Source organism: Sceloporus occidentalis, unplaced genomic scaffold, assembly GCF_023333645.1.
Source record: "Sceloporus occidentalis isolate IW3139 unplaced genomic scaffold, rSceOcc1.0.p SCAF_31, whole genome shotgun sequence".
NCBI lineage: Eukaryota > Metazoa > Chordata > Lepidosauria > Squamata > Phrynosomatidae > Sceloporus > Sceloporus occidentalis.
This window is the reverse complement of record NW_028317011.1, coordinates 336,172-353,226: the sequence shown is the minus strand read 5'-3', so window position 1 is coordinate 353,226 and position 17,055 is coordinate 336,172. Positions and strand designations below refer to the sequence as shown.

At 38.6% G+C, this 17,055-nt stretch overlaps 1 protein-coding gene across 2 annotated transcripts; it reads left to right on the top strand.

Annotated features, from left to right (window-relative positions):
- Nucleotides 1–4,238: 4,238 nt before the first annotated feature.
- Nucleotides 4,239–15,732, top strand: LOC149298649 (calcium and integrin-binding family member 2). Of its 2 annotated transcripts, XM_089487227.1 has the most exons (6): nucleotides 4,239–4,289; nucleotides 10,457–10,491; nucleotides 12,065–12,176; nucleotides 13,694–13,841; nucleotides 14,993–15,188; nucleotides 15,711–15,732. In XM_089487227.1, exons 1-6 carry the CDS (start codon nucleotides 4,239–4,241, stop codon nucleotides 15,730–15,732), a joined length of 564 nt encoding a protein of 187 aa, XP_089343353.1. The 2 variants fall into 2 exon arrangements, with proteins under 2 accessions (XP_089343353.1, XP_089343354.1); XM_089487228.1 differs by lacking the exons at nucleotides 10,457–10,491; nucleotides 12,065–12,176.
- Nucleotides 15,733–17,055: the final 1,323 nt, after the last annotated feature.

The following is a 17,055-nucleotide window of genomic DNA, read 5'->3' as shown; positions in this document are numbered from 1 at the left end:
CAATGTGCGGCCGCCAACTGGATACGAGCAGCTCATGCTTCAAAAGGATAAAACCATAAGGTGCATGTATGTTATTTAGCAGCCACTGGCCTAAAGGTGCCAGGGCCGCCTAGTCATCCCCAATCTGGCCCTGAAGGTTGCAATGTCTTTTTAAAGAGGCAAATTATCTACAATCTGACATATTAATGTTTTGATAAAACGCCTTTGGTGCAAAATGTGTTAAGCAGTTTCTTTGTCCTCGAGGCTGGTATGATATTTATTCTATATTTATTTTTGTTAATATGGGATCAAATATACAAATAAAAGATACGTTTATTAATTACGCATTTTTTTCAGTGTTTTGTCACCATCATGGAATGATGGTGTTTCTGTCCAATCTGACATAATACATAGCAAGTGAACAGACAAAAATAAAGCCAAGGACTTAACATTAACAAGTTTACCATTTTCACTTTTTGCTGCTTTAACATACACGCTCTGCAGCATTTCCAACATAAGTGCTTTAGGATTTAATTGCAGCTGAAATAACCATGTTCTACGATTTCATGGTTACATATACCGTATTTGCTCGATTATAAGACGAGGTTTTTTTCAGAGCAAATGCTCTGAAAAATACCCCTCGTCTTCTAATCGGGGTCGTCTTCTAATCAGACCTCAAATAGAGTCTGATTAGGAGACTAAGATCCAGATCCCCCGCACCGCTGCAGGGGACCTGGATCCTCCTGTCTCACCCCCCCCCCCCCCATCATACACACTTACCGGTGCTTCCTGCTGTATTGCCGGGGCAGCGGGTTGACGTCTACGCGATCCGCGTAGACAACGTCCGCTGCAGCCGGAAGGAGGTGTGGCTAGCAGCGGGGGTTGTCTGCGTCCGTCGCGTAGACCTTCCCCGACTGTCAGAGATCTCTGATCTCTGACAGCCGGGGAAAGTATACGCGACGGACGCATACAAACCCCCGCTGCCAACTCCACCTCCTTCCGGCTGCAGCAGAAGGCGACGTCAACCCGCTGCCCCGGCTGGAAGCACCGGTAAGAGAGGGCTGAGAGGGGAGAGAGGAGAGAGGAGAGGGGAGGGGGGGGAGAGAGTGTGTGTGTGTGTGTTAGTTTCTGGAGTGGCGTTAAGGGGGCATTTAATAGAGCACTCTGCCTCCTGAAATGCCTTATACCTCCCTATATGCCACTCTGCCCCATAATATGCCTTTTAACCCCCTAAATGCCAGAGTGGCATATAGGGGTATAAGGCATTTCTGGAGGCAGAGTGCTCTATACAATGCCTTTTAACTCCCTTAATGCCACTCTGCCTCCTGAAATGCCTTATACCTCCCTATATGCCACTCTGCCCCATAATATGCATTTTAACCCCCTAAATGCCAGAATGGGATATAGGGGTATAAGGCATTTCTGGAGGCAGAGTGGCATATAGGGGGTCAAAAGGCATACCATGGGGCACAGTGGCATATAGAGGGTTAAAAGGCATATCATGGGCCACAGTGCCATATTGGTGTGGCAAGCCTGGGGGCAGATGTGCGTAACTGGGGGACAGGCTGGAAAATACAAGAAATAAAAACAAAAAAAATATTTTTCTCAATCATAGCTTTTATTAAAAAAAATAGTTTACATGAATTAACATTTACTGGTAAAACTTTTTTCCTTTAGGGTCGTCTTATATTCAGGCTTTTTCTTTTTTCCTAAGTTAATATTCAGATTTTGGGGGGTCGTCTTATAATCAGGGTCGTCTTATAATCGAGCAAATACGGTAAATTATTTAGGTATCCTTGCCCCTTTTCAATCCCTTCACCTTGGTACATGTGATATAGGAGAATCACTTACATATGATATAGTAGAATTTAGTTACAAAAAACAAGTTACCCCTGCATGCCTTAATACATGTTAGACTGTTTACACTACAATATAATAGTAAATCATAACTACTATATCATATTAAAGCATACCTTGGTCAAGCCAGAACGCCCTTTGGCTTGAATCAGTGATCACCCTAGTGCTTCCAATAATGTGTTTGCTGTGTACTTAGAACTGGAGGCAGACCTGCACCAGGTCCCATAGACAGAAAAGCTTCTGAAATAGCATATGTGAATTCACGTTTAGTATACTATAAATCACACTTAAAAATACAAGGAAACTAAGGAAAAAATACTCTCCTTATAAAGCCAAACTCTGCAAGAACTCCAAGAATCCCGAAATACCTCACTTCTAAGGAATGAGTCTCCAAAGCCTCCTATTTCAGTTACATTGACGATATGTGTATCAACGTTTATTCCTATATAGTTTTGTTTGAGGCCAGTCATCTAATTTGTAAGATGTTTTTATTATTTTATGTAATAATCCAGATGTAGACCACTATACACTTACATAACTTTTTCTCACAAAGGGGCGCTTCCATAGTGGTCATTGTTAAAGGCAGTGGACAGTTTCTACATGATTGCTATTTTCTATGGTCTTTGCTTAGAACATGGATCTGTGGCAATGCGTAATGCCCAGGGCCAGAATCTAAAATGAATCCATATATATATATATGATCTTCAGAAGGGTATAAATCTTAGGGGCGAACAATATTGTGAGATATTAGAGTAATGAAATAAGTTGCAAATGAGAAGCAGGCAGGAAATGCATCACCTTTGGAAACAATCAATACTGTACCCAGCGGGAATATAACAAAAAAAAAATATTTGATGCCTGCCCAGGGAGAAGGAAAGGACAGATTATTGCCACAAAAAGTGACCAGTCCTCAGTGCCACTTTAGGGACTACAACCTCTTCTCTAAAAATTCCTGTAAGTCATTTAGTCAACAAATCTAAACCATTGTTTCAAACATGCAGTTAAAATACCAGAGATGAGTAGGTTCTGTGTCCTCATGCATCTGATGGGATATGTTTGCATCAATTGTCAGCAACGCATGTGCATGTTCTTGTAAGGCAACAGACTGGTGAGTCCCATGGTCCCATCAGTATATATATATATATATATATATATATATATATATATATATATATATATATATACCGTATTGGCTCGGATATAGGCAGCACCCGAATATAGGTCGCACCCTAAAAGTTAGGTGCTTTTTTAAAGAAAAAAATTTCTTATTAAAAAAAAACAAAACACTTAGTGGAACAGATATGCTGCCACTCTGCCCCTGTGAGATATGCTGCCACTCTGCCCTCCCCAGACATGCTGCCACTCTGCCCCCCCGAGATATGTTGCCACTCTATCCCCCCTGAGATATGCACTCTGCCCCCGAGATATGCTGCCACTCTATCCCCCCTGAGATATGCTGCCACTCTGCCCCCAAGAGGTCCCCCCCCCGACTTACCGGTTCAGACTCCCCGGGGTCTTGCGCTTAGACAATCTCCCGTGCCGGCACTCCCCCCAGGGGAGGCTGTCTGAGCGTATCAGAGAGTAGGGTGCAGGTCCCCTGCACCGCTGTGGGGGATCTGTATCCTAAGCCCGCTGCCTGCCCGGCGCATATAAACATGCGTTTATATTTTGGGGTATATTTTGTAAATTTCATGAGCTGTATTTAAATCATCATATGAAAAACTGCAAACATTTTTCAAAAATGATACCAACATCTTTATTTTAAATACCATCATTGTCATTTATATAAATTATCTGAGAACTCTAAGGGCATAAATCAACTTTTAATTCTGTAGCAGAAGCTCCATAGGGTTGGCTCTCTGGGCAAGGAGTTCAAATCACAGCTCTCCTGCAAACTCTCCCTTTAGTGAATTAACCCCCATATGTTTGGTTTCTAGCTTTTGAACTAGGTGTCTCTCCAAGAACTGCAAGCAGTTGTTTCCAGCGCCCCCTTGTGGCGAATCGCGTAGGTGCAGCGATATGAATCGCGTAGGTGCAGCGATATTATGTCCGTGGGAGGGGTTTGCCCTGCTGATGCACAGCTATTTCATGTAAGACATCCAGGAGACTGCAGGCTGATGACACAGGGCACAGCATCAGCATCATCAGCATTGGTTCGGAGCCGCATCCTGTTTGTCCAGCCTCAGGAAAACGGAGCCTTTTCCACCTGTAGGCATGGTTGTATGTAAACGGCATTCGGTGCTCCATCCGATTCCTTGTCTTCATCCAGCCACCCCAATGCAGGCTGTATCACCTCTGGCTCAAGCTGCCTGCGTGTAAATGCCAATGCATACACAAGGAAACACTTCTGCCCCTCCCAGTGTGATGCATTTCACGACAACAGAAAGGACCCCTCATCTATCATGGGCAATAAGCAAACTATATTTACTGATGAACAGCTAGATGCATACCAGGTAAGGGAGCCAGAGCGCTGCTGTCAAACTATGGGGAAATTGGCAATCACCCATCCCTTATGTAAGAGATTCTGTTCACAGATGACCTAACATGACTGCTAGTGATGTTAAGCAATGTTTTTAATGATATATTTAAATAATTGTGTAAATGAAAAACACTAATAGGTATATAGCTAAATATGTATGTTAACATTATTATAAAGGGGGGATGATCTTCATGAGTTACTATAGATACTTGTGGTTTTATTGAAATGGGAATATTTCAATAAAAAAAATGTCAAGGTTTACATGTATGTATCTTAAGCTATATAAGTGCATATGAAACCTGCATTAAAACACATTATGCGCGTGTTTCACAATTACACCATTATTTATATATATATATATATATATATATATATATATATATATATATACGGTATATATCAATTCAAACATAATCTCCAATGTTTATTTGTAAATAATTTGATGTATTCAGTGTATTTACATGCAGAGCTTATGTAAATAACATCTATGTTTCAATTTAAAGAACATCCATTAAGTTGTTGTTTTGTGGACCCACAGCGAAGAAAAGCTTAGTGCTCAGTGACTCACACTCACTAGCCATTAGCTGGTTTCTTCCTCCAGGCCTCGATTGTGTATTACAGTATATATATATATATCGTTTTTTGAGAACCAGATGCTGTAGGTTCTTGGTAGATGTTTGTAGACCAGCTTGTGGAGGTTGGAGGTTATGGATGTGTGTCATATGGTGAGGCATGGGGCTTGAAGGGCTGAGAAGGATACTGTGAACCAGTGATAAGTGTGCTTGGCAGTTGTGTACTGCATTTAGCTAAACCTATACATAATGTTATGCATGCACTAGTTGTTTAGGAGCAGTGTCCTAAGTTGTTTTTGGTGTTTGTCAAGGCTTACTAAGATCCAGCTTTAAGGAGTTTGCAATACCTTGTAGTGGGACTGGATTCTTAGAGTGTGATGTGGAACCACACAGACCCAGGAGGCCCCTTCTTTAAATATAAGGATGGACATCTGTGTTCTTTACAGGTTAGGTAACAACTCATCTTACTATGTGATCTTTGGTTTATTGAAAGGCATCGCATGCTTATTAAGTGTGATCTTTTTCAACAGAGGTAAAAGATTGTGTGTATGGATAAATACAGGTAGTTTGTGGTATGCCACAAAGACACATTTGGTTATTGTCAGTCTGGAATGGATATATCCAGGGATGACTGTCACTACTTAAATAAATCATGAAGGACAGTTGGTGATCCAGAATTGTGAGGACTTCAAGACCTCGGGAGACATACAGTCACTCGTTGAACTATGAGGTTCTTGATTAGGGGTTACAATGAATAGTTAATAACTGGTCAAGAATCGTGGAATATATAGTTCAGTATCTGCTGGAGATCTTCCTTTTGGGCAGCCCAAAAATGATGGATCACAACTTATTTTACCTGCATTGCTCCAAACTTTTATAAGAAGTTATAAAACACTTGAATCTTAACATAGAAAATGACAAAATGGAAATCATCTTATAACAAAATGAAATATTAAACCAGTGTAAAGATATTTAAAAATAAGCTATTAGGCATTGGGAAGAAATAGTGCAGATATGTATGTTTAGATAAATTATTGTGAATGAGTCAGGAAAAGTGATTAAACGTTTGTAGGCAAGGGAGGTTGTGTCTGTGGTGAACATGAGGCCTCACTATCGTATTAAGATACAGAACACTGTACTGGAGAAGTCATACTGCATTGCTATATACACCATGCCATCTTATCGTATCTTTTAGCACAAGCCTGAATAATTAATTTTGAGGACGGCAGAGGGTAATCCTGGAACTTTAGAGTATTAATTCCCCTCCCCCATTAACCTATGAGCTGCCATATGTTTACATTGTGTAACATCACCACGTAGCACCTGTTCTTCATACACAATCCCATGGGTTAGGTCAAATGTAAGTAAACGAGTCAATGGAATACTAAGTGACAGTAGTGGGGCGTAAACAGCTCTTTAAATTCTAAAATGTTCTTACATTCCTACAAGTCTCTTAATTGTCATTTTTGTTTGTCTTATATATAATTAGTAATTAATGCATTGTACATTAACACCATGCATTGATGTTTGTTGTGCGTTTTTTGTTACGCAGAGGAACACTGTACACATTAATACACAATTCTAAATTTTGAAATCAGAAAGCGATATGTTATTTAAGATAAATAAATAATATAACACGTTAGAAAGCATGAATACAGGGCTCCTAGATTTCCCCATCTCTGGTAAAGAGGATACATACTCTACTTTATATCAATATTCATTGTACTTCCATGTGTACACACCCGTAATATGTCATTTGTTACACAGTCAAATATTGGGATATATTGTGTTATAAATATATACAGTATCATTGCACATTTGTATTTCCTATATGAATACAGCACAGGTTATATGTGTATAATAAGTTATATATCCTATTTAAATCTATATAAAAACTTTATAAAACTTTATAACTTATTATATGCATAATATATGCACATACATATATATATATATATTTATATATTAGCAATGATACATTTACATGTCTCTAGAGTTTTTATCTATGCAGCGAGGAAACACTTCATTTGTTTGAATTTAAGTCGCTCATGCAGGTACGAAGCGAAACCCATGGGAAACTTCCTAATACTTAGTTTCCACAAGTTTATGTGTTCAATCCAAGCAAACATGGGTCCTAGCTTAAGTATGATGAACTTGAATCACTATGGCTTTTACTTACCCTTTCAAATATTGTAGGTTTGTTCTAGATCACTATGTCTCCTCATATTGGACATGTTTAACTAAAAAATAGGGATAAATCCACAGTAATACATAAATCTATAAAAACAGCATATACATGGGGCCTAGAATGATTACTTAATATTTTGTGGGAAATTAATTGAATGAGTTAAGCATTGTTTGAGGCAGGTTGCTTTTTTTAAAAAAAACTTAATTACATTACAACTATGTTTTGAGAAAAAGGAAGATAAGTTGAACAGAAGAAATAGAATTCATTCCTTAGCGTAGATACAAGAATGAAGGATGGTTGGTAAATACTTCAAAAATAATGAAAAAGGCTATCATTTCTAGTTCAAAGTTTTATACATTACAATTATTCTGTTGTTGATGTAGATAGACTAATATTTATACAGACATTACATGAAAATAATGCAAACATTGAGTTGACTGCAAGGCTGTTGGAATTCTGTATTATAATATTCTTTGAGAGATTGCATACAAGTGTACACCAGGTTTTCAAGGGGAGTTAATGAACCAAAATAATATTGATAATATGTTACATAAAAAAAATCGGGGTTAATGTGCTGGAAGATGAGAAGGGGCAATCTATCAGCAGGATTCATGTAAGTCTACGCAACTGTGGTTATAAAATTAACATTGATTTTACTTTAGGCCCAAATCTTATCATTTCATTAGTAGTCTCAATATGATACTGCAGTTGGTCATCCTGGAGGATATTGCAAAAAAAAGGCTTGACACTGGTTTTGTGGTGTAAGCCTTTGGAAGACATTTCTGAATATTTGAAGTAATAGTGTTTCTTTTTATCAAAAATACTAAATGAGAATAAGAGATACTTTTGTTTCACATGTAGGTTTGAGTCAGGGCTGGCCTTAAGAGGGCAGGCTGGTCAGGCGCTTCCAAAATTGTTCACAGGGTTTTTCCAACCAGGATGGGCCCTTTGTGAACAATTTTAGATTTGCATGGGGAAGCAGGGACGCAAGGTTATGTGTGGTGAAAGCGAGGCTGCTCATACAGTATGAAGGCTGCCAGTGGGGTAAGCAGGGTGCAAGAGGGAGGGAGTAAGAGGGCAAGGGAAGGAGTAAAAACTAAAACATAGATGTAACAATGCGTGTGTGTCCACTATATGGACACACCTCTTAATTGTTGAAATCAGGGTTTGAACAATGCTGTGCTTTCAACTTTGTGGGAACAGATTGGGGAAGGCCCTTTTCTATTCCAGCATGACTGTCCCCCCTATGCACAAAGCAAGGTTGATAGTTGAATCCATGATTGGATGAGTTTGGTGTGGAAGAACTTGACTGACAGAACCCTGACCTCAACCCCATTGAACCCGTTTAGGATGAACTGGAATGGAGATTGCGAGCCAGGCCTTCTCACCCAACATCAGTGACTGACCTCACAAATGCTCTACAGAATTAATGGGCAAAAAATTCCATAGAAACACTCCAAAATCTTTTGTAAATCCTTCTCAGAAGAGTGGAAGCTGTTATAGCTGCAAAGGGGGATTAACTACTTATTAATGTCTATGTATATAGAATGAAATCTCATAAAGTCCCTGTTGGTGTAATGGTCAGGTGTCCCAATACTTTTGTCCATGTAGTGTATCTATGTATTCTTGCGTTTGTTCTCCCATGCTGTAACAATATCACCTCTATATGCTGATCTGCATCAGATTAGAAGTTCAGCAATTGCACATCATATGGACATATGCTTTGTGTGTTCTTCTAGAACAGGTGTAAAATGACTATCCATTTTTATCACTTGTATGGTTTCTTCACAAGTTATTATTTATTACTGTTGATGAACACTATGAGAGCCATGATCTGAGGTTGACTCCTTTTGTTCTTTGACAGACACAGCGGAAATGGGGTGACAAACATAAATGATGTTCTATTCTTATAGTTATATATTGATCTGCTCATCTGTGATTGCATCTTATTATTGTCAATTAAGAGATATACGTGATATATGATATATTAACCCTACAGGTCATTGGTAGTTTCAGCATTTTCTGGCCACACATCCATCCAGCACTGGGAGTCAGTGTAATCTTGGACCTTCAATTAGCCTAGCTCTGCTATTAATGCACTGCTGCTTTTAAGGTCACAGAAAGTTCTCATTCTCAGAATCTCTAGTGAATATTGTAGAAGGAACATTAACTTCATGAGAACATTTGGAAGCAAACTAGCTATAAATCTTCATTATTTTTTCGTTGTCACCATTCACCATTTCCCTTATTATGCATTTGCTGCTCTCCCATACAGAAACTCAGCACTTGTGCACATGTCCCCAGATGCTCTTTAATACATTTCCGTAATGTAGAGATAGGTGAGGCAGGGGCCTAATCAGGTCCCAGCCATGGTATATTAAATCACAAGCAAGTAGAGCTGAATTTAGTAACCAAAATAAATCTCATTTATATTATGTTTATATATTTGTTGCCAACTTTATTAAGGTAAGAAGCGCAGACAGTATTTTGTTTTTTTGTATACATTGTACAGCCAATACACTGTTTTTGCAGCATGCTTACACCTGTTAAGGTAGGCCTCGTATTATACATTTGTATTATTTGAGCCTGTGACTAGCTTAGCGCACCGACATTTTTTCTTTTCCCTATTTGATTTTTAACAAAGATGCAGTCATATAGTATATGATCAAACACTGAATAATATCATAGTCCTAGGATCTACTAAGTATCGTCATATGTTCTAGATTTCCAGTTCAGCTAGAATTTCTGTACAGCATAATCTATTTCATACTCTATTCCATACTATATTGAGGATTAGTCGATTGCTGTGTGACTTCTTACCTTTGTCCAACTGTTTACATTTCCCTTTGTATCCCCAAAGCACAATATTCATCCTGCAGATACCCCCTAAATGCTTTATTTGGCTGTGTAAAGACACAGATATTAATGCAATGAGTGGTTCTTTAGTCTTTCAATCAATGTTAAATAAGAATGGTTCCAGCAAATGTTTAGCAATTTGTAGCACCAGTTCGGTAGGATTTTTACCCCTGACAATTGCTCTGAAATTTTCTTTTATAGCTTATAGATTTACTTTATTCTTGTGAAATCAAGCGTAATAATGTTCATTGATTTATTACAAGAAAATAATGCAGCTCATTGTATATCTGCAATGTATTTTAATAATGTGTAATTGTTCCATTTTATTTTGTTTCAAAGTCAATAAAGACATTAATAGTTTCATTGCTTGCATCCCAGCTGAAGGCTTTCAACATGTACGTGACTATAACACATTTAGAAGCACAACTCAGAAGTTGCAGCATTTTATATAGATCCTGGCTTTTTTCAGTAAATAGGGTGTTTAAATAAATAGAGTAAATTATATTAAATGCTTGTTTCTTGCAGGACTGTACGTTCTTCACAAGAAAGGAAATCCTTAGGTGAGTTATTAGCTTAATGATCCAATAGTAGTTTTAATGTTAAGTTGCAAAAATTAACTTAACTTCTAGAAGACAAAATTGGGTGTAATGCACTATACATAAACGTACAATTTAGATTATCTGTATAATCGCATACAGAAGGTTTCCGTGGATTAGTCACACTCATTTCCTGTTTGAACACTGTAGTAATGGGTGATGCTAACTAGGATTGTCTCCATTACCGGAAAGCAATTAAGTTAAAAACAAGATTTAAAATTTTTATCTCTTATTTTAGAAAACGTCCCCATTATTATCTGCATAATTACCCTTGTTCTCTGGATCACTAATCCAAATTGAATCCCATTCCCACCTCTATTAACTATTCAAGAGGTATTGACCCTACTCCCTCCTAAACCTAACTAAATGTAAATGTTCCCAAGGACTTAGAAGCCCTTATTAGTTGTAGGGTGACAACATATAATAGGGATATAAGCCAACTGGATTCATCATTGCCTATGCCATTAAAAAATAGGATAGATGTTTGTTCTACTACACGTATGTGCAGCATCCTAAAATAGTAACCATAACACCTTATGCACCATCTACATCTTCAAATCATATGTGAAATGTTTCAAGAACAAGACATATAAAGCTGAAGGAGTCCTCTGCAGACCAGGAAGATAGCTGGCAATAATAATCGATAAAAAAGGTGTTAACTGTTTTCCCGCATACAGTCCTAGAAAAATGGAGGACATTCATCAACTATAGATCGTTATTAGCACATGGAGGTCTTTTTTCAAGGACATTTTCTCTACAATTGCACAGAATGGCAGAGATCTATGGCTAATTATGTGCTCATGTTGACACCTTTAAGATAGGTGGCCAGTATATGTCAGACATCCTGTCTGTTGCTGAAAATAAGCAGTCTTATTAAGACAATGTATGCAGGCAATCTATCTCCATCACGTACTGTCTTCCTGTTATAATATTTGTCATCATTGGAGTCTACATGTAATTTTACCAAATAGGACAAACAAATTCTTTTGGGGGATTGACATGTTCTGTTTTGAGGTATTCTGTCTTTAATGTACTCCCTCCCAATATGTAATTTTAAGTAATATTAAAGGGACACTCCAGTGTCCCAGGCAGCCCCTTAAACAAACAATGCATATGAAAGTACTTTGTAAGTGCTTCGTATCACATGCTGAACAAATCTCCTGCACACAAAATAGCAGGTGGTTGGGCAACAGGGCAAACGCATAGGGTATTTTGCAGAATCTTGCCATGTATTTGCATGGAGGTCAGCGCATACATTTAAAGATGTGTATATATATATAGCATTTAAGTGCATATGATGTCTGGAGTGTCCCTTAACCCCCTCCCTTTAATATATTAATGTATAGTTGCACATTCAATAGTACAAAGAGACCTATATACATAACACAAAATGTGTGACAGTTGGGCTGGCAGTTGTTTAGTAGCGAATGGGCCCTGTTGATGGGTGTTTTCACACAGCTTCTGGGTTAGTACTGCACTCTCTTTGATTAAATAGATATATCCGGTATAAACATTATTCTGTCTGTGGTGATTACAGATTACATGGGAGATTCTACGAGCTGGCTCCTAACATGGTACCCATGGACTATACAGATGATCCTGATGTCAAACTGCCCATGCAGCTTATTATTAACATGCCTGAGCTTATGGTAAGAATTACATACTATTTTATAAGCATACCTGGGAACACTGTGTGTTTTACCTGGAGACTCCGTGAGAAGCTCCGCTTCCCCGGGTCTCCGGGTCACCACTGGAAAACTCTAGGTTGAGGGAGTAGAGCCCCAATCCCCACACATTTCACAGTCAATAAACTGTGTGTCCACCCACTGATGTCAGAGTTTGCTTTCTGCCCGCATCTGTAAGGAAGAGCTCTAGCTAGGCGGTGCCATAAAGTTCCCAGGCATCATTGTAAAGAATATGTAAGTTATTATGTATGTTACTATGCAAGTTCCAATACATCTCTTAGTACTGTATAGCAAGTAGAACAAGCATACAGAACCACTAATGAATGAAATGTTAGGAAAGAATGCTAGGCTTTAGAGTTTGTGACATGCACAACCTAACATAGGGATGGGTTTTATGTATCTAAATTGTATTATACACTATATGGACAAAAGTATTGGGGCACCAACAGGGGTTTTTATGACATAGACATAATATGTAGTTGGTCCCACTTGGTATGCAAAAGGGGAGACATGGTAAGATGAATTTGGTATGGAAGATCTTGGCCAACCCGCACAGAGCCCTGACCTCAAACCCATCAAACACCTGGGGTGAACTGGAACAGAGATTTCGAGCCATGCCTTCTCATCCAACATCAGTGCCTGACCTCACAAATGCTCTACTGGATGAATGGGCAAGAAGTCTCACAGAATCGTGTGGAAATTCTTCCCAGAACAGTGGAAGCTGGTATAGCTGCAAAAGAAAGGACCAACCACATATTAATGTTAATGTACTTAGATTGCGATGTCATAAAAGTGCCTGTTGATGTCCATATAGTGTATGAGGGCTGTGTATAATAGTTAAAACGTGATGAGAGCCAACATTTGTGACATTAGTTTGCTCTGCCTTTGACACTGGCACGGAAAAAAGTGTCTGATCAAGGAAAAATAAGAGGAAAAATAAACAACTGTCAAGTCTCCATGAGTTATTGACTGTTGGCTAAACTCATATTCACACGAAAAGTAAAACATTTCATGATGCTGAAAGCAATAGATTAAATTGTGTACACCTTCATTAAATGGCTTTCAATTCTACTTGAATCCTGGAAAAAAATTACAGTTTATTTCTTCTAAAATCCAAGAAAGCTCATATATATATATATATATATTACATTTAACAAGAAATCCCTAATGTTTTGGGTTTCATTTGCTTTCCACCTATGTTTTTTGCTGGATCACAAATAAATCAGTAAATATACTTGCTCTCCACTATGCAAAGTTCCAAACAAATATACAATCAGAGTGGTGTGGAATCACTGAAATACTTAAATAAAACAAAAAAAACATCAGTTAGGAAGTTACTTTAAAGCAATTTTCAATATTTCCCTAACTATACAATATGTTCTCATAAAATAATCTGTCAATATAGAGAAGTGATATTGGTAAATGGCACTGTTACACATGAGTGCATACATTCCATAAGCATGCCCTGCCTTCCTTTACAGGAGAATCCGTTCAAAGAGAGGATTGTGCAGTCCTTTTCAGAAGATGGTGAAGGAAACCTCAGTTTCAATGACTTTGTTGACATGTTCTCAGTGATGAGTGAAATGGCACCCCGGGAGCTTAAAGCCATCTACGCTTTTAAGATTTATGGTAATCTATCACATATATCACATGGAATTATAGAGGTAGTCTAACAGTAACAGTATGCTTTAGCCCAGAGTCTCTGAAGCTGCCATCCTGCTTTTTTTCTTTCTACACTCGCAAAGCGTTCCTCATTCTGGGGCGATGATAGAGGATTGCACTGTTGCAGGGGTGAGAAAGACAGAGATACATGTCGGCGGCAGGGGCGTAACCAGAAACCACAGGGCCCTGGTGCGAAAATTGCCTTGGGCCCCCCCAACTTCACAACTTGTCTGTTCCTTCTTTGCCCCCCCCCTTCCAACATACACTCTGGCACACATATGTAAACACACTTACACATATTTCACCCACTTTCACACCCATACTGACACATACAATTACACATCCATGCTCACACACACAATAACCCGGTGCAACCCCACTACTATATAAAAAAACCCCGTCATGACGGGTATATATATATATATGTACACATAGACACACACACGTACTTTGTGTGCATGTGTATGCTATGGGCTCTAGCCCTAGATCTTTTGGAGACCTAGTAACTCCCCTGTAGTCAAATCTGACAAATTAATAAATGGAACTGGAACAACTGTCTACTTGGTTTTCTAAACTAAAAATAAGTGATTACAGAAGAAACAAGACAATGAATTTATTAACAAGTCTTGGGCAGTGGCAGTTGTGAGGATCAATTTGATCCCTGTATAAGTACAAACCAGTCTAGGGCCACTTCATGTCACCTGAGTGAATGATGTGTCTATGTGGCAAGGTACAGGGTCTGTAAGGAACAAATTGAATGAAGAAAACTGGGCTCAAATAAACTATTAGCTTTAATGATTAGATATATTTACAGTATGAGCAGAGGAAAGCTCCCTAAACTATCTAGGGTGGTAGAAACCACAATCATATTGTAATCGGGTTCAGACTGACATTCAAGACACCCCTGGTAAAGACAGTTGCCTGCTCAAACGCAAGCTCAACAATATTTTACATTAAAAAAGATAGGATAGGTATAATGTCTATAGTGTTTTATGGAAAGAGGGGCCCTGATTTTGATTACTACATACCAAAGTGTGTTCTGTGGAACAGTACTGCTCGCAAACTACAAACATTGATCACGATTCATGTTGTGTGAACCATTATTTTATATTCTTTAGATTTCAACACGGACAACTTCATTTGTAAGTCAGATCTGGAGAAAACTCTGAATAAGGTGACAAGAGAGGAGCTAGAGGAGGAAGAAGTCACTCTGGTGTGCGAGAAAGTTATCGAAGAAGCTGACATGGACGGGGATGGGAAACTTGCATTTGCTGATTTTGAAAACATGATTTCAAAAGCTCCGGATTTTCTCAGGTAAATCCTGGGTTCGGCACACCTAGCAGGTAGTCAGACATAGCAAAAGTTGGTACACAGAGCAGGTAGTCAGGAATAGCCAGGTACGTTGCACAGGACAGGTCAGCAGGACACAAAATCACTAGGTAGAGAGGAGTCAAACAGGCCAGGAGTAAGATTTGCTGGGAAACAGGAGTCAGAACGCCAGAATCTTGCAGACAAACTAAGGACCACTAGGCTGCCTATGTACAGCAGTTCCAGGCATTTAAGCTATAGCACAGACACTGCGCCGCACCACACATCTGCTGTACTGTTCACGACCCGACGTGACTGCGCAGGAGACAGCAGTCGAGTAAGTGCTTTCTGATCGGAGACCACACTCCGGCTAGCTCCTACTCTCCTGCCACAAGCGACTCTCCTAAACATGACATTGAGGTATGTAAATATATCATAAAACAATTCAAAATCAGGGATTGTAGTAATCACTTAAATATTTACAATTGTGGGTCATTATTTACTTATGGATTTTCATTTTATTTGCAGTACTTTCCATATACGAATATGATGTTGTGATTGAACAGTTCCACCGGTTAAGAACTTCTGAGTCTCAGGCCATCAGCCTCCACAGCCCTGCAAAAAAACAGCACAGTGTCTGCAGACAGAATAGATGTCATGTCCTTCTGAAAATATAGCATTCTTTCACCTGGAATTATTTGAATCTAGGAAAATGTTAAGGTTATTACCGAAGCAAAAAATACATACGGAAAAGAAGGAAAGACTTGGAAAAACAAAAAAAGATGCCTTAGATATGGAAATATAGGATATATAATGGACCATGTAAATTTGGATACATGAGCACACCTTACACCTGGCTAATGAAGTGTTTGGTAGAAGAGCACCATTTAATCTATTTTCAAATCAATATACATAAAATTACATTTTTCACTGTATTTAAAAGTATAAATTGTGAATTATTTTTACTTAAGGGCTTGTGCCTTAAGATTGAGCGATTCCAGAGGTTTGTGGAGTACAGGACAAACTTCAAATCCATTATAGAGAAACATGAAAATAGCCACCATTTTGTATTAGGCAAGCAATGGAATCAAGTCTCAGGAACAAGAACATGGTGGGACTTTACATGTGTTTAGTAAGGGGTGCTTTTCTTTTTTTTTTTTAAAGATACTATGGTTTGAAAGTAGTCTGAAAATCTATCTTACTTGTGAACACAACTAAATATGGACAAAGTTTCGAAAACATGCTCATGCCTGTCATAAACAACCAGGCAATCAATTTTCTCCAGTGAGACAATGAGTGTCTTGTTGGTAAATGATAATATTTTGGAAGAGAAAAATGTTTCTGCTAGACGAAGGTTGAGCATTAAGGGCTACAATGGGACTGAGGATGCAACAACCTAACTATTGGAAAATGAGTAAGGAAATCCTGTGTCCCGAGGCCTCAGTGACAAATTAGTGAAATACTAAAGGGCATTCCCAGCTGGGAGACGGATATAGTAGCACTAAAGCTTGTTCATTAAAAAAGTGACATGGTGCCTTTTCTAAATAATACTGAGTATTTGTAGACTTCCTATAGTGGATAAAGACATGTAGTGGAGATTATATCTACTATTTACGGTAGCTATAGTAAATATATTGTAAAACACTCCTTTAGGTTTTTTTATTATAGAGGACACATTTTTAGAACGGGACTTATTGTAGTAGGGGAAACAAGTGGCAGATGGAGACATTTCCTCCATTTTCATGCTAGAAGACAGGACCTCTTAGTGGCCCACTGATGTGAGATTGTTAATTATCTTGTGTGGCACTGGACACAGAGGACATCTCAGCTACCACAGTCAGTTCTGTTGGGGTACACCAAAAAGAGCTGAGGC